Source organism: Cebus imitator, unplaced genomic scaffold (assembly GCF_001604975.1).
Source record: "Cebus imitator isolate Cc_AM_T3 unplaced genomic scaffold, Cebus_imitator-1.0 Scaffold27, whole genome shotgun sequence".
In the NCBI taxonomy this organism is placed as follows: Eukaryota; Metazoa; Chordata; class Mammalia; order Primates; family Cebidae; genus Cebus; species Cebus imitator.
This window is the reverse complement of record NW_016107342.1, coordinates 5,978,010-5,999,001: the sequence shown is the minus strand read 5'-3', so window position 1 is coordinate 5,999,001 and position 20,992 is coordinate 5,978,010. Positions and strand designations below refer to the sequence as shown.

Genomic DNA, 20,992 nt, shown 5'->3' with positions numbered 1-20,992 from the left:
ACAATATAGTGAGATCCTGTCTCTGCAAGAAATTTCATAAAACTTAGCCAGGCATGGCACATGCCTATGCTGTAGTCCCAGCTACTTGGGAGGCTGAGGCAGAAGGATATTACTTGAGCCCAGGAGTTTGAGGCTGCAGTGAGTCATGATGGTGACACTGCATTCCAGCCTGGGCAATACAGCAAGACCCTGTCTCAAAAAAACAAAACAAAACAAGGAGGAGAATAACCAGGAATCACAAACAAGATGACAATTTTCAAGCTTGCTTTCAATGTCTATCACTTTTCTAAGAACAATATAAGAAATTCATTTTATAGATAAAAATGATATGTGCACTATTCCAATATTTATTTTCTATTGCAGAAGAAACCAGGAGAAAATGTTTTCTGGTTTATCATCATTAACACAGCACCTCAAATAGAGTAATATTTAAAAATAGTCAATGGGGGGGGTGGTATATTTACACACACACACACACACACACACACACACACACACACACACACACAATTTTTATATTTCCTGATTTAACAAAGACATGCTCTTGGGAAGCTGTAGACCTTATTGAAAAGTCTTAGAATCTTTCCTTCTTTTGTTTTCTGCAGTACTTAAACAGCCTGTATGAATCATTTGGCATGGGTGAAATGCCTTGTATCTTTTCATGCATATATTTTTGTCTATACAACTAAAAAGCGAGCCTCTGGAAGGAAGTTCCCTGTGGCACTAAGCCCAATGCCTTATGCATAACCTGGGTACATTAATCATTGATTGACATGTGCATTTGCAAGGAGGAGCCTGGTAAGATACACTCAAAACCTTTATTCATTAATTTACAAAATGTACAACATTTACAAAGTTTAGGCATTAATCCCATATTGACATGAATGCTGTGGAAAGTCTAAAAATAAATAGTGGCACATAGCTTAATATACACATCATGGCTCTTTACACTTAAGCCATTACCAATGGTGAGATTTAATGGAAAATTTAATGTGGTAGAAAAGTCAGATGGCTGACCAGTCCTGGACCTTCCACATGAATGACCCTTCCTTGGCTCCTTGAGGCTGGGAATAGTGAGCAAATCACTTTCTTTCAAGAGAATTAAACACAAGCCATTCTGACAGGCACATGGGCTGCATGCAGCAACATCTATGCAGAGTCTGTGAGCACTCCCTGGGTGGTGGCTGAATCTGCACCATGGTGGACCTGATCCCTGTACACCAGCCAGGGAGGCTTTGGTGTGGTCACTTTCTTGTTTCTTATTCAATCACATGCAGTACTTGGAAGATGTCAGTGGAGTGTAATCATGCACAAAAATGGTACTTGTAGATATGTACAACATCAAATTTTCATTGTCTTACAGCATCTTTAGATGCAACATCAACTATCTCCTCTTTTAGCAAGAGGGATGAATGAGGAAGCCAAACCCCCAACTCCTCAAAAAAAAAATCTGGGGACACATGCAAATGACATCCTGCAACAGCAGGGTGAGATAAACTCCACATGACAAGATGGATGAATTCCCATGAAGTCAGGCCTGAAAGTTTTCCTAGGGGTATAATTCCACCTTTCTTTCCTCTTCAATCCCACCTCATACCACATAACCTAAATCTGAAGGAAACGGCTTCACATCATTGCATTTTTTTGAGTTTTGGTAGCTTCATGTGTAAAGTGTAAATACTAGTAACATTCCTTATAGGATTCTTGCAGAGATTAATCCTAACTTATGTAAAGTGCTTAGCATAGTGCCTGACACATACGAGGTGCTTAATAAATGTCTTGCTTTCTCTCTCTCTCTACTTTCCACCCCAATTAAAAGCAACATATTGATAAGCCTAACAAACTCTGAATTAAGGCCATTTGATGCAATTTAGATTATTTTGTATCAGAGCTACTGCTGTCAGGTTCATATTTAGTCCCTGAGGGAGTTTCATTTTATGAGCCAGAGACATTTTTCTATGGAGGGCAGATGGACCTTGACAACACTGTCTTCTTTATTAGCTATGGTTCTACCAAGTTTCACACAAACACATCCCGCAACACTACACAGAAACTTAGACCAGTGATGGTCACCACCTGAATAATTCCAGGACACCATCACTGAAGAAACCATGAGAAAAATCCTTGAGGCAAACATATTGCTCTTGCTCAAAACATGTTAACTTTTTTTCAACACTGGTGAAAGTAGTATAGATAACTTTCAATAAACATATATTAAAAGCTCTACCACTGTTGAAAAATATGTATTCTAATTTGATCACTTTGTTCAGAATAAAGAATTTTTTAGAATATATTTTAGTTTCTAGTTATGCCATACAAAAATAAATACTGTTTAAATTATTTACAAGGAAGAAGAAAAACTGTAACTTGGGGTACCAAAAATACAGGAAGGATGACAAAAATTTTCCCATTTACTTCAAAAACAATTTCTAAAAGAAATGAAAACTTCCCATTGAGCCTCCTTGGTAGTCCTGCAATCACCTCACTGGTCTACCTTCTCATCATCACATATTATGCCTTCTTTCCCTATCACTCTAAAGACAATTTAATGCAGAATCTTCTCCCTAAAGTCACTGGGCATTTGGAAGTGGGGGCTCTTTGGCAGTATGAACTGCAGATGGCATAAGAAGTTGGCTGAGCCATCTAATGGGCCCTCAGAATGTACTAGGACTAATCTCCACACATTGTCCTTTCATTCTGAAATTCTGTCTAGCTTATCTATGGCCGAATAGAACTCCATATCTGGGGAAAACAACTCCATCCTGCTTTGGGGCTCTGGACACAATTGACCCAGGTGGAATCTAGGATCTCATGAAGCATAATTAGGTGCCAAGTCAAGAAGAAGGCTGATCTCACCTAGTTTATGAAGGGATAACACAGCCAGTTTATGGACACTGGCTCCATTAAGTTGGGGAAAATCTTCCTCCAGGCACACCCACAAATATAAAAAACTTTTGAGACTGCCTTTTTGTCTTCTGCACAGAACAGAGGGAATGTGATTCCCTGCACTGGGAGAATGTTGGGAAAATTAATTGAACAAATGGCTGGAATTGTTGGAATTACTATTCTTCCAGGGACTCAGAATCTCCAGGGACACAGTCCATTCATTTTGGAGTCAATGTTTTAAAATTCTAAAGCTACAAGTGAATTCATGATTATGTTTAAACCAATTTTCTCCTGGAAATTCCACATCTATACATGCTCCTATAACATACTCATATCTTAGAAAGTCTCAGGACCCCCTGTATCTCATGCGTGCATTCTTCCAAATTAAGAACCCTAGATCTCGATAAATTGCAGAGTACTTCTTGGAATGAAAACAAAGTTTTGTGTTATATAACTCAGGCTGTATTGACAGAAGGCTGGCTTTGATGGGTCTTTGTTAGACTCAAAATGGCTACAATGAAGCAACATTTATTCCATGATCATGTAAAGTGGCAATGCTTGGCTGTGATGACCTCCAAGAGTGTTGTGTCTCACATGTGTAATTACTGTCAGGCCATTGACTAATGCAGGACTGTGGACCATCAAGATCCCCATGGACTGCTATTAACACATGGAGCCATTGAGCTGCTATAACATGAGCCCTAACCACAACCACAAACAGGACACTATCACTGACATACAGCGTGGGTGCCTGTTTGTCTGATTTATAGGTGATGTCGTGGCAAATGTGGCATCAGTTTCATTTCGGGGCAGTGGCAAATTACAGATATTTCCTTCACAACAAGAAGTGCAGACCTGAAAGAAAGGAAGAAGAAAAGATAATGAGAAGCCAGCATGTCTTGGAAGGAGGCAGGGGTTTATGAAGGAACTGTCTCCCACACAGCAAGACTCAAGCAAAAACTACCTGATCTACAAAGGGGATGCCAACTGTACTTTCAGGAAGCCTGCTGATAATATTTCATCTAGAAGCAATCCAGTCAAAATGAAAACTTCCCAGACCAAACTTCAAGAGATCTAGATTTTGCTTTTGACGCCCCTACCCCATATGATTCTTACAAAGGTGTGTATCCTTCCTGGATTTTTCACCCTTAAAATGGGAATAATGAAAATTCTCCTTCCTTTTCCATGAGGCTCTTTCTGACTACTTGAGGAAGAGAGGGTAAGCCTTCATCTACCAAGTTTTCAAGTGAGAGTCAAGTGGCAACAACCGGGGTAATTTAAACTTGAGTATTGACTTTCGTTAGAACTATCTGCATGAGTGTCTCCATTTTCATTAAGTGAGTTAATGTTTGAAGGGTTTTCATTCATGTAGTTACTCCTGCTTTATACCGCCTTACTCATGGATCATAAGAAAGAAAGAAACCCACAGAATTAGTGACAAAAATTGTCTTGGGGGTATGGCCACACAAAGTACAGACCAGTAGCTCACCATCAGCTGGGAGTTTGTTATAAGCGCAGAATCTCAAACCTTGCCCCAGAGAATGAGAATACATTTCAGCAAGATTTCCAAGTGATTCTTAGTCATAGGATGGTTATTAATAATACTCTATACAGTCATTATCCTGCAGGGACTTGAATCTTTAGTCACAGTTGACATGGGCCAGGGAGAAGGTATAATGTTGAGGAGACTCTAAACTAGAGGTGAGTTGGAATTTTGTTGTCCCTGTCACTTACCAGCTGTGTGAGCATATGACCCAACTTCTCTAATCCTTAACTTTCTCCTTAGTAAAGAGGCCACAGTAACACCTCAGAATCAAGCCCAATTTGCTGGAGAGGTCAGGGAAAGCCTCTGGTTTTGCTCATTTTTGAACCAGGAGCAGAAAGGGCAGATTTAAAATTTTAATTATTAGTGTATTCAAGAGGTTGCTTGAAAATTAGGTGTCTACCTTCTTAAAAAATAAAAATAATAATTAAAAAAAGCCCTTACTGACAGTGCTGCTCCCAGGTATTGAGAGAGCGCATTGCCCAAACCACCAGGAAGGCTGCCTGCAGGAGAAGTGTTCAATGCTAAATAAAGGCCAAGGTCTGATGTATTCAGGTCACAGGTACAGCAGGAGGGTGAAGCTGCCTTTCTGTGATTCTTTATACGCCCCTTCAAGGCTGCCTCCCAAGCTCATTTTACACTGAGTGCTTCTGTATACAGGCACCAGGTGTTTCTGTACACAGGCTTCTACAGGCACCAGGTGAAGCTTAACCAAACACACAAGATAGCTCTCTCATCACCTATCAAATGACTCAAGAGCCAATGGAGACCCTCCCCACACTGACATCGAGTCACAACATGTACCCCACTTTACAGAAAGTTATCAAAGCTGAATTGCCTAGGTCCTACTGTGATGAATGATCTGGGTACATCTGCAAAGCTTCACCGTGATGGACATAACTGGTCCCTTGCTCCTCTTTTTTCTGGTAGCTTTATTATTTTTCTCTGAGTGAAGAAAGGATTTATAATAACACTGAATACCCTCTTGATGTGTGTTTACACAATTTATATCAGTTGCCCTATGCTCTGGTATAAATGTGTATTCTTTTAGAGCAAACAGGAAAGGAAGCATCTTTTCATAGAGCATAAAGACAGTCAAAAGGCATCCTTTTTGGGGGAGTAAGAATCTGCTCATGAGTACTGGCGGATGTCCGAAGAGGAGGCAGCTGGCTATGCAGTATTGGTCACTTGTTCTGTTGCCCAGACCTTGTGGCCTTCATGCTCGGAGTCTCTGCAGCCCGTGGATAAGCACTCTTCTAGTGGGACGCAGCGTTTGGTGACTGAGATACTGTTTCCTGTGACTTCCATTGTGTGCTGAGTGTAGCAGTATCTGGTCTCTGTCAATAGAGAAAATATATTTTATTTGAGGTGAGAAATGTTAGCCCAACCCACCTAAAAAGAAAACACGAGTGGCAACATTACCATTCCAGAAAAGACCTACTAGCACATAAGATGTGCACTGCTTTGAGTTTATGTCCAATCCTGAAAACCTTGGAGAGCTTTGCTTTGCCATGGTGGGAAGACAGCCTTCAAAGAATATTTCTTTGCCCAACATGATCCCCATAAACCAGGACACAGTTTCTCTTTGCCTTTCAGCATATTTTGCCACTGTACTGATTTTTATTTTAGGGGATGAGTGGTTTGGGGGCATGATTTAAGAGGTATAAGTCGCGGCAATTTTGAGGAAGACGAAAGGACAAAGAGGTTCAAAGAATTCAGGGTTAAAAGGAGTTAGGCAACAGTGGTCCTCAAGGAGGTAAAACTCTGCAAAAGTGGCTGGTATGTGTGTCTTAGGGGGAAGCAGCTATTCACAAGAGCAGAACAATTTAAAACTTTGTGCCAATGAGCATAGCTGGGTCCTAGGATCCATTACAGAGGAAGAGTGACTCAATAACGCACATTTTTCCAAAACTAAGGCGCTTCATTTCTCCCTAGCATGATTTCAGTGTCTTCCCAGGACCACAGATGAAGACCATGGTGGGAGTTTCCAGAGGTCCCTCTATGGCTAACGAATCTGAAAGCTTGAGATTTCTTCCAAAAATCTTTGGGGAACTTTTTATGTGTAATTTAAAAACTAAAGAAAAATGGCTTTGTTAATGTAATTCTTTAAGGCCTCCAGGCAATGTTCAGCTCTCTCAGCCTGGGATTTAGGAGAATGTTCTTGCTCTACTTTCACATTAAAAAAGAAAATGAATAATTCTTAAGAAATGTCACTGAGCTATTTTTTATCCACATCTTGGACCCAGCTTTGCATGCTTTATATAGTTCAGATATTTAGTGGCTAATATGGACTTATGACCTCTGATGAGATTATTAGGTAATAAAAATTCCCCCCTACAGATTCTGTCATGATTTTGGCAGCTTTTAACTGAAGAACTAATGTCCAAAGAAGAATGTATAGGAAAATTTTAAGCCCTGAGAATGAGCTAATACAGACCCATCAATGCATCCTGGAAGTCATAAAAACTCAGGAGTTTTAACAGTCTTTCCTAGAGACCCTTACTTGACAGAAATCTCAAATGGCCTCAAATCAAATCGTACTAAGAGCTGCCACTTTCCCAGTAGTAATGCTATTGATGGGTGTGCCTGGGCAGAGTCTGTGTCAACACTCTCCCCTAAATGCTGTCCCATACTGCACCCCAGCTGGGATTGTTAGTTGGATTGGGTTGAGGCTTTTTCCAAGGTTGCTCATGGTCCTGAAGAGCTCCTTAGGAGTAGGATAAGGTCATGTGGGGAACTCATAATAATAGTTGAAAGTTTTATACTTGGCAATAATTCTCCTAAAGCTCTAAACTAGCTTAACACTGGAGTGATTGCTTTTCTGAGGAAGAAGAGGAAGCAGCTCTCCTCTTTTTTAAGCATTTGGCAGGTTTTGACAAATGGCCTGGGAGATTTACCCATCTTCTAAGAGGACTGGTTTACTTCTTTGGTATCAGACTCAATGGATGTTTATGGTCAAAATAGGTTCATCTCTCCCCACTACACACACACAACTTCAAGTGTTCTAGAAAGCAATAAAATCAGGAATGTTCTTATCTCCTGTCTTCTCTTCCTGCAGACAGCTAAGAGCAGCTGCCAGAGGTTTTACTGCTCCAAATGTAAATCTGAGCAGATAAGATCATAGACTATGGAATAAGTAAATCACTACATAGCTGCAGTTTTGGAAATTAGCTTTTTCCCCCAAGTAGTGAATTATCCTGTGTTAAGCCTTAAAATAACAACTGAACTTCATGTGACTTCTTTGTTCATACTTTTCTACCCTTAACAAAATATCTTATACATTTATTAATGGAGAGCTTATTCTATTGAATGAAAGTAGATACAACAACTGATGAAAATATTTTTTTAGGAAAACATGCAAAACCTTAATACCTAATAAGCTGATTTTTCATTCTAGGGGTAGAAGGGAGATCAGTGAATTAAGAATTTTTTCTTGTGCTTCATCCAGTCCAATCCATGAAACAAAAATATATGGAGAACACTGCCATCACTTCCAGGAGTACAGACGTCAGTGCTGAAGCATCAGTCTCTCAAAAGCATCCATCCCACTTATCTTACAAAATCCCTAGGTGAGTTATGAAATGTCAATGTGGAAAAAGGTTCTGTGGTTTAATGAGTTTTGGAAATGCTCAAAAAGTTGAACAGGTTTCTTCAGTGCACAGTTTATGAGAACCTTCTATTTCTATATGTGTTGCGATCTTGTGATTTCCAAAGGTATATTGGGGTGAGCAGGCAGAATTTCCCAAGTAGAACTAGATGGGCCACAAGTGGCTTATCACTGGACTGAAGTAGTGATGAAAACCAAGTTTCAGCCACAGAGCATTGTTCTCCATGCATTTTGAATACTCCTTGAGTTAGTAATGAGGTTATATGAGAATCAAGCCTGCTGATAACTTCACACTAAAAGGATTTCAAAGGCTTTTATCTAAAAGATAAAAGATACATTTGAATTTCTACCAGGTTAGTTTCAGTCTCTAAAATCTCATATTCTGCAACTACACGGTATTCCAAGAGGTTGTGAAACAAAAGTCTTTTACTGTTAGGTTTACAGGCATTCAACTAAATCAGGAACGGAAAAGAGAACTTCATCAGCAACTGGACAATAGAATTTTTATGAAATTCACACACATGCTCATGAATGTTCAGAGTTCATAATCAAGTTCTGAAATTTAAAAGTAATCCAAAGCTAAATTGCAAACTTTAATTTACCCACCAATAGTTTTAAATAACAAACCATAAACAAAACATACATAAGATGATTTGAATTAAAATGAGACATTTAAAATGCCCAACTTTCTTATAAAAGGCTTTCTCGCCATTCAATTATTCTTCATGGCTCTGCTAGTTTTAGTTTCTTCATAAACACACAGATTGACAAAAATGATGCTAGAGAATAATCCTCCAGGTGCAAGAAAATTAATGAGGAAAATATTTAATACTAATATGACAAATTATATTGAAAAATAAAAGGCCAGTCAGTCACAGCTGCCTGCTTTCTCCCTGCCCCCATTCCTTACTGATCATGCAGCTCTTCACTTCTGCCACACTACTCCCTTGCAACAGCTCCCTAACTGTCAAATTCCATGCCTTTTCCCATGTCTGATCCTGTAGGATCTCTTTGTGACTCTGGATAATCTCATCTGTGGGACTCTCCATCTTAGACTTCAGAGTTCTGTCTTCTAGATGTTGTCCTAATCTCTGGTGTCTCCACTTTCAACACTTTCCCTAATATGAAAGTCAATATTGTCCCATGTTCTGTCCTTGAACCTCTTCTCACTCAAGTGACTTCATCATACTTCTGATGCCATGTCTTCAGTCTGACAGTTTCTCCTGAACTGTAGAACCAAATTATAACTATCTCCTGGACACTGCCAGCATCAGCTCACATCTAATGTGTCTTAACCCAACGCATTGTCTCCCTCCCCCTTGCATCTTTTGATCTTCACGTCTCTCTCAGGAAGGGACCTCCTAGGATATCATACCTCCATGTTCTCCAGTAGCTTGGACTAGGAATCTGGAATCAACTGAGACTCCTCTGCTTAATCTGGGACTCTCCAAGTCCTCTGAATGTCTCCATTATCCATCTGGTCTTTTCTATTTTCCATTTCCTCAATTCAGGACCTCATTGTTTCTCGTTTTCTTTGTCTCTGACATGCAACTTACCAAACTTGAAAGCACGAATGCCACCTAATTGTCAAAAAGTCCTGATTGCTGAATTACTAGGCTTACTGGCCTACCTGAGTGTGTTAGGGATAGGCCATTTCTCTCTCTGCTCCTGAAGTTGTGTGTCAAGTACATTGGAGTAACTGCACTTCCCTGATAGAACCATCAATTAATTTCACTTCTAACTCAGAGCTTGGCATTTGAAACTCAGCCCTTTTACTCAAGGTTTTCCTTGATGGAGGCTCCAAAGTTTCTCATTGCCTCATATATACCTTGAGATATAGTATGATAACTTTTGATTATTCATGATGAAAAATGTGCACTCTTAGCTTGTCTGCATATTTTTTCCTATTTTCTACTCCTGGACACCTGATATTCTTCAAGGCTCAATCCAAATGTGACAAATTCTGTGAGAATTTCCTGATCTTCCAATTAGGTCAATGTTAATCTTTTCTATTCTCCATGTTGCCCCTTCCTTAACTTTCTCATTTGGAATATCTGCCTTTCCTTCTAAATCAAAGTTTCTGAAGTTTGAAACAATTGACTTTTTGTTTTTAAACTTTTTAAAAAATTTAATCTATTGTTTTGAGATAACTGTAGATTCCCAAGCATTTGTAAGGAATATTAATAGCAAGATCCTCTACAGCCTTTACTCAGTTTCCCCAAATGTTAAAGTGATTTAACAACTGCAAAACTATGTTACAATATCACAACTGTGATATTGACATTAATCCAGTCAAGATATAGAACATTTCCACAGCCATAAGGATCCCTCATTTTGACGTTTTCTAGTAACACCCTCATCCCTCCAGCCCCCACCCCTTCCTTCACCCTTGGCAACAACTATATGGTACTGCATTTCTATAATTTTGTTTTTTTTATGAGAATGTTATATAAATGAGTTATACAACATGTAATATTTTGGATTTGGGCATTTTCACTCAGTCTCATTCACTGGGTTGTTGAGTACTAAGAGTTCGTTAATTTTTATTGTTGAGTAGTAGTCCATGGTATAGATGTACTAAAGCTGGTTTAACCATTCAACCATTGAAAAGATATCAGGTTTGTTTCCAGTTTAGAGATATTATTAATAAAGCTACTACAAGCGTTTATGTAGAGGTTTCTATGTGAACATGTTTTCACTTCTCTGTATGAGTGACCAGAAGTAAAATTGTTGGGTCATATGGTAGTTGCATGTTTAGCTGTGTAAGAAACTGCCAAACTGCTTTCCAGAGTGGCTGTACCATTTTACATTCCCAACAACAGTATATGAGTGATCTGTTTTCTCCTTCTCTGTACTAGCATGTGGCATTTTTTCTTTGTATTTTAGGTATTCTGATAGAAGTATAGTCATGTGTTTGAAATTTGCATTTTCCTTATGGCTAATAATGTTGAATATGTTTTCATGTGTTTATTTGCCATCTGGTTTTATCTTCTTTGGCAAAATGTCTGTTCATATTTTTCCTATTTTCTAATTATGTGTTTTGTTTACTTGTGTGTTTTGAAAATTATATGTTCTAGATAGCAGTTCCTTGTCAGATATGTGATTGCAAATATTTTTTCCCATTTCATAGCTTGAATTTTCATTCTCTTAACAAGGTCTTGTGCAGGGCAAAAAAGTTTTAAATTTTGATGAAGTCCAATTTATCATTTTTTCTTTTATGTGTCATGCTTTTGGTATTAAGTCTAAGAACCTCACCTAGCCTTAGATTTATGAAGATTTTCTACTATTTTTTCCTAAATGCTAACATTTCACATTTAAGTCTGTGATTCACTTTAACTTTTGTAAAAGGTGTGAGATGGGCTGAGATTCATTTTTTGCCTGTGAATGTCCAGTTTCTCCAGTACCCTTTGTTAAAAAGGCTATCTATCTTTCCTCCACTGAATTGCCTTTACACCCTTGTTAAAAATTAGTTGGTATATTTATTATGTTTAATTGATCTATGTCTATGACTGTGCCAATACCACAGTCTTGATTACTATAGCTGTATATTAAATCCTGAAATAGGGTATTTTGATTCCTCCCACTTCATTCTTTTTCAAAATTGTTTTAGCTATCCCAGTTTCTTACCTTTCCATATAAACTGTAGAACACATTTGTCTATATCTTAAAAAAAAATTCTTACTGGGATTTTGACATAAATTGCATTAAATCTACATATCAATATATAGAGAATTGACATTTTACTATGCTGTGTTTCAATCTATGAACATAGTCTTTCAATTTATTTAATTTTATTTATTGATGTTTGTAACTTTCAGCATGCAAGTCCTATACATGTTTTGCTTAGATTTACCTGTAAGTATTTAATTCTTCTGAGCAAATATAAATGGTATATTTTAAATTTAAGTGTCCACAAGTTAATTAATAGAATATGTAATACAATTGAGTTCTGAATTTATCTTATATTCTATGACCTTGATGAACTCATTTATGAGTTCTAGGAATTCTCTTTAGATTTGTTGGAATTTTCTACATAGAAATCATGTTTTCTTTGTAAAAGGACAGTCATTTTTTTCCTTTCCAATCTGTATGTCTTTTATTTACTTTTCTTGTCTTATTGCACTGGTTAGAAACAAGACTACACTAAATAAAAGTAGTGAAAGCAGACTTAATTACTTAGCTCTTGGTCTTAGCAGGAATGCACACAGTCTTTCACCATTAAGTATAATGTTAAATGTATTTTTTTAAAAAATTGGTGTTCTTTATCAAGGTGAAGAATTTTCTCTCTATCCCTATTTTTTCTGATAGGTTTTAATCATAAATGGTGTATAATTTTGCCAATTTTTACATTGATATTAACATGTGATTTTTCATCATTAGCCTATTAATATTATGGATTACATTGGTTAATTTTCAGAGATTAAACCAGCCCTGCATCTCTGGACTAAGCCCCACTTTGTCATGGTGCATAATTCTTTTTATATGTTGTTATTTTCTATTTGTCAATATTTTGTTAAGAACTTTGGTGTCTGTATTCATAAAAAATAATTGGAATTTTGTATTTTGCTTTGTTTGTTGCTGCTGTCTTGGTCTGGTTTTGGTATCAGGGTAACTCCAGCTTCATAAAATGAATTGAGAAGTATTCCCGCTTCTCTTCCATTTTCTGAAAGATTTTGTGTAGAATTGGTGTTAATTCCTCTATTAAAACTTGGTAAAATTCTCCAGTGAAATTATTTGGGCTTGGAGAGTTCTTTTATGGATGTTTTAAAGTTATAAATTTTCTTAATTGTTATAAGACTAGTTCATTTTTTATTGCATTTTAGGTTTTGGGGTACATGTGAAGGACATGCAAGATAGTTGCATAGGTACACAGATGGCAGTGTGATTTGCTGCCTTCCTCCCCTTAACCTATATCTGGCATTTCTCCCCATGCTATCTCTCCCCAACTCCCCACCCCCCACTGTCCCTCCCATTTCCCCCCAACAGACCCCAGTGTGTGATGCTCCCCTCCCTGTGTCCATGTGTTCTGATTTTTCAGCACCCACCTATGAGTGAGAACATGCGGTGTTTGATTTTCTGTTCTTGTGTCAGTTTGCTGAGAATGATGTTTTCCAGGTTCATCTATGTCCCTACAAAGGACACGAACTCAGTTTTTGATGGCTGCATAATATTCCATGGTGTATATGTGCCACATTTTCCCTATCCAGTCTATCGTCGATGGGCATTTGGGTTGGTTCCAGGTCTTTGCTATTGTAAACTGTGCTGCAATGAACATTCGTGTGCATGTGTCCTTATAGCAGAACGATTTATAATCCTTTGGATATATACCCATTAGTGGGATTGCTGGGTCAAATGGAATTTCTATTTCCAGGTCCTTGAGGAATCGCCACACTGTCTTCCACAATGGTTGAACTAATTTACATTGCCGTACTTTGTTTTTTTGAGTTATGGTCCATTTCACCTAAGTTGTTGAACTTACGCTTTTGAGTTAATCATACTATCCCCTTATTTCTTAATGTTTTTCTCCATTGATTTTTTTAATTGACAAAAATTGTATATATTTATGGTGCACAATGAAAGGCTTTAGTATATATATTCTCACTGATTTTTATCCTTATTATTATTTCCTGATTTTTGCTTAGTCTTGTTTTATTTTACTTTTGGTTTTTGCTCTTCCTTTTCCACTTTCTTGTTTTCTAATGTCTATATAGTGGTATAAATTTCTGTCTCAGCACTGTTTTTGCTGTGTCCTACAAATTTTCATGTTTTATTTTCATTAGGTTCACTGTCTTTTTAATTTTTCCTTAAGATTTTATCTTTGATCTATGGATTATTTAGATGTGCATTGTTTAGTTTCCAAGTGTTTGGTGCTCTTCCATTTATCTGTCATTGATCTCTAGTTTAATTCTACTGTGTCAGAAAACACTTTGTATGATTTCAATTTTTAAAAGTTTGTTGAGGTTTGCTTTATGGCCCAGGATATAGTTTATTTTGGTATGCTTTCCATGGGCATTTGAAAACAATGTATATTCTGGTGTTGTTGGATGGAGTGTTCTGTAAATGTCAATTAGATTCTGCTGGTTAACAGGCCTGTTGAATTCTTCTGTATCTTTGCTGATTTTCTTTCTGCAGTCTATCACTTTTTGAAAGAGTGGTGTTGAACTCTTCAACTATAATTGTAGATTTATCTATTCCTCCTTTCATTTATATTATTCTGTCGCATGTATTTTTCAGCTCTGTTACTTGATGCTTGTATATTTAAGATTGCTATGTCTTCAAGTGGACTGTTTTTTTTTTTTAAATCATGCTATAATATTCCTCTGCCTCCAGTAATTTTGTTTGCACTGATGTTTCTATGTTATCTTTTCCATTCTTTTAATTTGCTTATGTAATTATTTTGAAGTAAAAATTTATTATAGATGACATATATTTGGGTCATGTTTTAACAGTCTGTCATACATTTATTTCATTTATTTATGCCATTTATATTTAAGGTAGTTATAGATACAGTAAGACTTAATTCTGTTATTTTGTTCTTTGTTTTGTTTTCTTTTTCTTATATTCCCATGGGTTACATGAACATTTTTTAGAATTCCATTGTGATTTATCCATAGTGCTTTTGAGTATATCTCTTTTTAAAACTATTGCTCTAGGTATTGAATTATATGCATAACTTATCACATATACTGGCATTATCATTTTACCAATTAAAGTGAAGTGTAGAAACCCTACCTCTTTTTGTGTCCTATTACCCTCATTCACTTGTAATTTTTTTTTTTTTTTTGAGACAAAATCTTGCTCTGTCACACAGTCTGGAGTGCAGTGGGGCAATCTTGGCTCACTGCAACCTCCACCTCCCAGGTTCAAGTGATTCTCCTGCCTCAGCCTCCCGAGTAGCTGGGAGTACAGGTGCCCACCACCATGTCTGGCTAATTTTTATATTTTTAGTAGAGATGGAGTTTCACCAACCTGGCCAGACTGGTCTTGAACTCCTGACTTCAGGTGATCTGCCCACCTTGGCCTCCCAAAGTGTTGGGATTACAGGCATGAGCCACCAAGCCTGGCCATAATATAATTGTCTTAAATAATCCTCCACAATATATTTAGAACCACATCACACAGCATAATTTTTGCTTCAACTGTGAAACATAATTCAGAAAACTCAAAAGGAGAAGGACATTCTGTTTTACTATACTGTAATATACACAGTTTTGTTTACTATGCTTTTTCTTCCGTTCTGATATTTCAAGTTTCCTTCTTTTATTATTTCCTTTCTGCATATAGAGTTTCCTTCAGCATTCTTTTAAGGTAGGTCTGCTATTGACAAATTCTTTCAGTTTTCCTTCATCTGAAAATGTCTTAATTTCTTTACATTCCTGAAGGATATTTTCTCTGAATATAGGATTCTGCATTGATGGTTTTTTTTTTTTTTTTTTTTTTTTTTAACAGTTGAAAAATACTGTACCATTGACTTCTGGCCTGCATAGTTTCTGATGAAAACATTTTATTCAACTAATTTTTCTCATATCAGATGTTTTGCTATTTCAAGACTTTTTGTTTTTAGAAGTTTCATTGTTATTTGTTTTTGTGTGGATTGCTTTAGTTTTGTCCTCTTTGAGGTTTGCTCAACTTCTTAGGAAAACTTTTAGCTGCTTTCTGGGTACGTTTTTCAGCTTCACCCTCTTTCTACTGGTCACTTGGAACTCCAATGACACAGTGTTAAAACATTTGTTACAGCTCCACAGGTCTCTGAGGCTCTGAAGATCTCCCCTCAGTCTATTTTCTATCTATTTTTCAGATTGGATAACTTTTATTGCTCTATTGTCCAAATTCACTAATTCTTCCCTCCATTCTGCTGTTGAGCCCATCTATTGAGATTTTTATTTCAGGTACAGTATGTTACAATTCTATGATTTCCATTTGGTTATTCTTCATATTTTCTATTTCTTTGATGAGATTTTAAAAATTTGTTTCAAGCGTGTTTGTAATGACTCACTGAAACATTTTTATTATGGCTGCTTTAAAATCCTTGCCAGATAATTCTAATGTCTCTGCCGTTTTAATTCAGTTTGAGGTCTTCCTGGTATGACAAGTGATTTTTTTTTTACTTGAAGGCTGGACATATTGGTCTTGATCTTATACTCCCTGTTTGAGAGTAGTAAGAGTGACTCATTAATGCTCCCATGTGGCTTCTACTGATACCTGGTGTGGGAGATATGTTGTAGCCTCATTCATTACCAATGGTGGTGGTGAAGAGTGAAGTCTTGATTCCATTAAGCTTCCATTGACACAGCCTTGATCAGGGGAAAGTAGAGACATTGCATTATTGCTGGTGGAGGTGAAACTCCCTAACAAGGTCTCTATTGACTCTGTGGGAGAGACCTTGTTTCTGCCTAGGGGGAGGGATAAAAGTCCCCTTTACTTAGCCTTCTCTGATACAATCCAAAGTAGAAAGTTTGAGACATCTCATTACAGCCTGTTGAGGATGAAGTCAAGATATCCCATTCAGCTTCTGCTGGTATGGGGTTGGAACTACAATTTTTTCCATGGTGTTTTGCTGGCATAGAGCAGCTATTGTCTAAAAGTTGTCTTTCTAGGCTTTCCCCTTCCTGGTCCTTTTGCTAGAGAGCAAACTTTTGTTGGTAGTTTATTTTGCCAGTGCCTGTGGCATTTTCAGGATGTTGACTTCTTCAGCTTCAAATCTAAAATATATGAGATGGAAAGAAAACCTAATGAACTCAGCACTGTGTTATTCCTTGAGTCTTGATGTCCCTAACTAGTCTGCCATTTTCTTTACACCTTTCAGAGTCTTCTCATGTTTTTGGTTTGCATTTTAATAAACAATATCCAAAATTTTTTGTTGTACTTAGCAGGAGGAACAGAAAATTACGTCTGCTCCATCTTTCCAGGAAAGTTCTCAGCTTTTGACATTTTGGGGTAGTTTTGTTTTGGGGGGACTGTTCTGTGAATTGTAGGACATTTAACAGCATCCAATAGCCTCTTCTCACTAGATGCCAATGTCACTCCCAACAGTAACAACTAAAAATGTCTCCAGACATTGACAAATATCCTTTGGGCAGGGAAGAGGGAATTGCTCCCAGTTGAGATCTACTGTTGTATTATACATTGTAATCTTGAGAATCAGGCTGATTCTTGGTGTCTGCATTTCCTCCAAAATATAACACAGGGCCTTGTATAAAATAGCAGGCTTTTTATTTTATTTTTATTTTTAAATTTTTTTAAATTTGCATTTTAGGTTTTGGGGTACATTTGAAGAACATGCAAGATAGTTGCATAGGTACACAGATGGCAGTGTGATTTGCTGCCTTCCTCCCCTTCCCCTATATCTGGCATTTCTCCCCATGCTATCTCTCTGAACTCCCCATCCCCCACTGTCCCTCCCCCATTTCCCCCCAACAGACCCCAGTGTGTAGTGCTCATCTCCCTGTGTCCATGTGTTCTCATTCTTCAACACCTGCCTATGAGTGAGAACATGTGGTGTTTGATTTTCTGCTCTTGTGTCAGTTTGCTGAGAATGATGGTTTCCAGGTTCATCCATGTCCCTACAAAAGACACGAACTCATTGTTTTTGATGGCTGCATAATATTCCATGGTGTATATGTGCCACATTTTCCCTGTCCAGTCTATCATCGATGGGCATTTGGGTTGGTTCCAGGTCTTTACTATTGTAAACAGTTCTGCAGTGAACATTCGTGTGCATGTGTCCTTATAGTAGAACGATTTACAGTCCTTTGGATATATACCCAGTAATGGGATTGCTGAGTCAAAGGGAATTTCTATTTCTAGGTCCTTAAGGAATCGCCATGCTGTCTTCCACAATGGGTGAACTAATTTACACTCCCACCAACAGTGTAAAAGTGTTCCTATTTCTCCACATCCTCTCCAGCATCTGTTGTCTCTAGATTTTTTAATGATCACCATTCGAACTGGCGTGAAATGCTATCTCAATGTAGTTTTGATTTGCATTTCTCTAATGACCAGTGATGATGAACATTTTTTCATGTTTGTTGGGCTCATGTATGTTGGCCTCATGTATGTCTTCTTTTGTAAAGTGTCTGTTCATATCCTTTGCCCACTTTTGAATGGTCATGTTTGTTTTTTTCTTGTAAATCTGTCTTAGTCCTTTGTAAATTCTGAATATCAGCCCTTTGTCGGATGGGTAGGGTGCAAAATTTTTTCCCATTCTGTTGGTTTCCAATTCACTCTAATGACTGTTTCTTTTGCCGTGCAGAAGCTGTGGAGTTTGATTAGGTCCCATTCGTCTATTTTGGCTTTTGTTGCCAATGTTTTTGGTGTTTTGGTCATGAAGTCCTTGCCTATACCTATGTCCTGAATGGTTTTGCCTAGATTTTCTTCTAGGGTTTTTATGTTGTTAGGTCTTATGTTTAAGTCTTTAATCCATCGAGAGCTAATTTTAGTGTAAGGTGTCAGGAAGGAATCCAGTTTCTGCTTTCTGCACATGGCTAGCCAGTTTTCCCAACACCATTTATTGAACAGGGAATCCTTTCCCCATTGCTTGTTTTTGTCAGGTTTGTCAAAGATCAGATGGTTGTAGATACGTTATGTTTCCTCCAAGGCCACTGTTCTGTTCCATTGGTCTATATCTCTGTTTTGGTACCAGTACCATGCTGTTTTGATTACTGTAGCCTTGTAGTATAGTTTGAGGTCTAGTGGTGTGATGCCTCCAGCTTTGTTCTTTTTGCTTAGAATTGACTTGGCTATGCGGGCTCTCTTTTGGTTCCATATGAAGTTTAAGGTGGTTTTTTTCCAGTTCTTTGAAGGTCATTGGTAGCTTGATGAGGATAGCATTGAATCTGTAAATTACTTTGGGCAGAATGGCCATTTTCATGATATTGACTCTTCCTAACCATGAACATGGAATGTTTCTCCATCTGTTTGTGTCCTCTCTTATTTCGTTGAGCAGTGGTTTGTAGTTCTCCTTGAAGAGGTCCTTTACTTTCCTTGTATTCCTAGGTATTTTATTCTCTTTGTAGCAATTGTGAATGGCAGTTCATTCTTGATTTGTCTCTCTTTAAGTCAGTTATGGGTGTATAGGAATGCTTGTAATTTTTGCACATTGATTTTGTATCCTGAGACTTTGTTGAACTTGCATATCAGTTGCAGGTGATTTGGGGCTGAGACAATGGGGTCTTCTAGATATACAATCATGTTGTCTGCAAATATAGACAATTTGACTTCCTCCTTTCCTATTTGACTACCCTTTATTTCTTTTTCTTGCCTGATTGCTCTGGCTAGAACTTCCAGTACTATATTGAATAGAAGTGGTGAGAGAGGGCATCCTTGTCTAGTGCCAGATTTCAAAGGGAATGCTTCCAGTTTTTGTCCATTCAGTATGATATTGGCTGTTGGTTTGTCATAAATAGCTTTTATTATTTTGAGATATGTTCCGTCAATACCTAGTTTATTGAGGGTTTTTAGCATAAAAGGCTGTTGAATTTTGTCAAAGGCCTTCTCTGCATCAATTGAGATAATCATGTGGTTTTTGTCTTTGGTTCTGTTTATGTGGTGAATTATGTTTATAGACCTGCGTATGTTAAATCAGCCTTGCATCCCTGGGATGAAGCCTACTTGATCATGGTGGATAAGCTTTTTGATGAGCTGTTGCAATCGGCTTGTCAGGATTTTATTGAAGATTTTTGCGTCTATGTTCATCATGGATATTGGCCTGAAGTTTTCTTTTCTTGTTGAGCCTCTGCTGGGTTTTGGAATCAGGATGGTGTTGGTGTCATAAAATGATTTGGGAAGAATTCCCTCTTTTTGTATTGTTTGGAATAGTTTGAGAAGAAATGATACCAGCTCCTCTTTGTATGTCTGGTAGAATTCAGCTGTGAACCCATCTGGACCTGGGCTTTTTTTGGGTGGTAAGCTCTTAATTGCTGCCTCAACTTCAGACCTTGTTATGGGTCTATTCAGGGTTTCAACTTCTTCCTGGTTTAGGCTTGGGAGGAGGCAAGTGCCCAGGGATTTATCTATTTCTTCCAGGTTTACTAGTTTATGTGCATAGTGTTGTTTGTAAGAGAGAATCTCTGATGATGGTTTGAATTTCTGTGGATTCTGTGGTGATATCCCCTTTATTATTTTTTATTGCATCTATTTGGTTATTCTCTCCTTTCTTTTTTATTAATCTGGCTAGTGATCTATTTTGTTGATCCTTTCGAAAAACCAGCTCCTTGGATTTATTGATTTTTTGAAGGTTTTTTTGTGTCTCTATCTCCTTCCGTTCTGCTCTGATCTTAGCTGTTTCTTGTCTTCTGCTAGGTTTTGAGTTTTTTTGATCTTGCTCCTCTAGCTCTTTCAATTTTGACGACAGGGTGTCAATTTTTGATCTCTCCTTGCTTCTCATGTGGGCACTTATTGCTATGTATTTTCCTCTAGAGACTGCTTTAAATGTGTCCCAGAGATTCTGGTATGTTGTGTCTCTCTTCTGGTTGGTTTCGAAGAACATCTTTATTTCTGCCTTCATTTCCTTGTTTATCCAGTCAACATTCAAGAGCCAGTTGTTCAGTTTCCATGAAGCTGTGCGGTTCTGAGTTAGTTTCTGCATTCTGAGTTCTCACTTGATTGCACTGTGGTCTGAGAAACTGTTATGATTTCCATTCTTTCGCATTTGCTGAGGAGTGGTTTGCTTCCAATTACATGGTCAATTTTAGAGTAGGTGTGATGTGGTGCTGAGAAGAATGTATACTCTGTGGATTTGGGGTGGAGAGTTCTGTAAATGTCTATTAGGTTTGCTTGGTTCAGGTCCGAGTTTAAGTGCTGGATATCCTTGTTAATTTCCTGTCTAGTTGATCTGTCTAATATTGACAATGGGGTGTTAAAGTCTCCCACTATTATTGTGTGGGAGTCTAAGTCTCTTTGTGAGTCATTAAGAACTTGCCTTATGTATCTGGGTGCTCCTGTATTGGGTGCGTATA

The 20,992-nt window shown here is 37.7% G+C and overlaps 1 protein-coding gene across 1 annotated transcript in view; it reads right to left on the bottom strand.

Annotated features, from left to right (window-relative positions):
- Positions 1–517: 517 nt before the first annotated feature.
- Positions 518–20,992, bottom strand: part of LYPD6 (LY6/PLAUR domain containing 6) — a 49,969-nt gene continuing 29,494 nt past the window's right edge. The window contains exons 3-4 of the mRNA XM_017523228.2: positions 5,636–5,766; positions 518–3,741 (exon numbers count right to left, since the gene is read on the bottom strand). Coding sequence (XP_017378717.1) covers positions 3,574–3,741; positions 5,636–5,766 — 299 coding nt within the window. The 3' untranslated portion in view covers positions 518–3,573. The remainder of the gene's footprint in view (positions 3,742–5,635; positions 5,767–20,992) is intronic.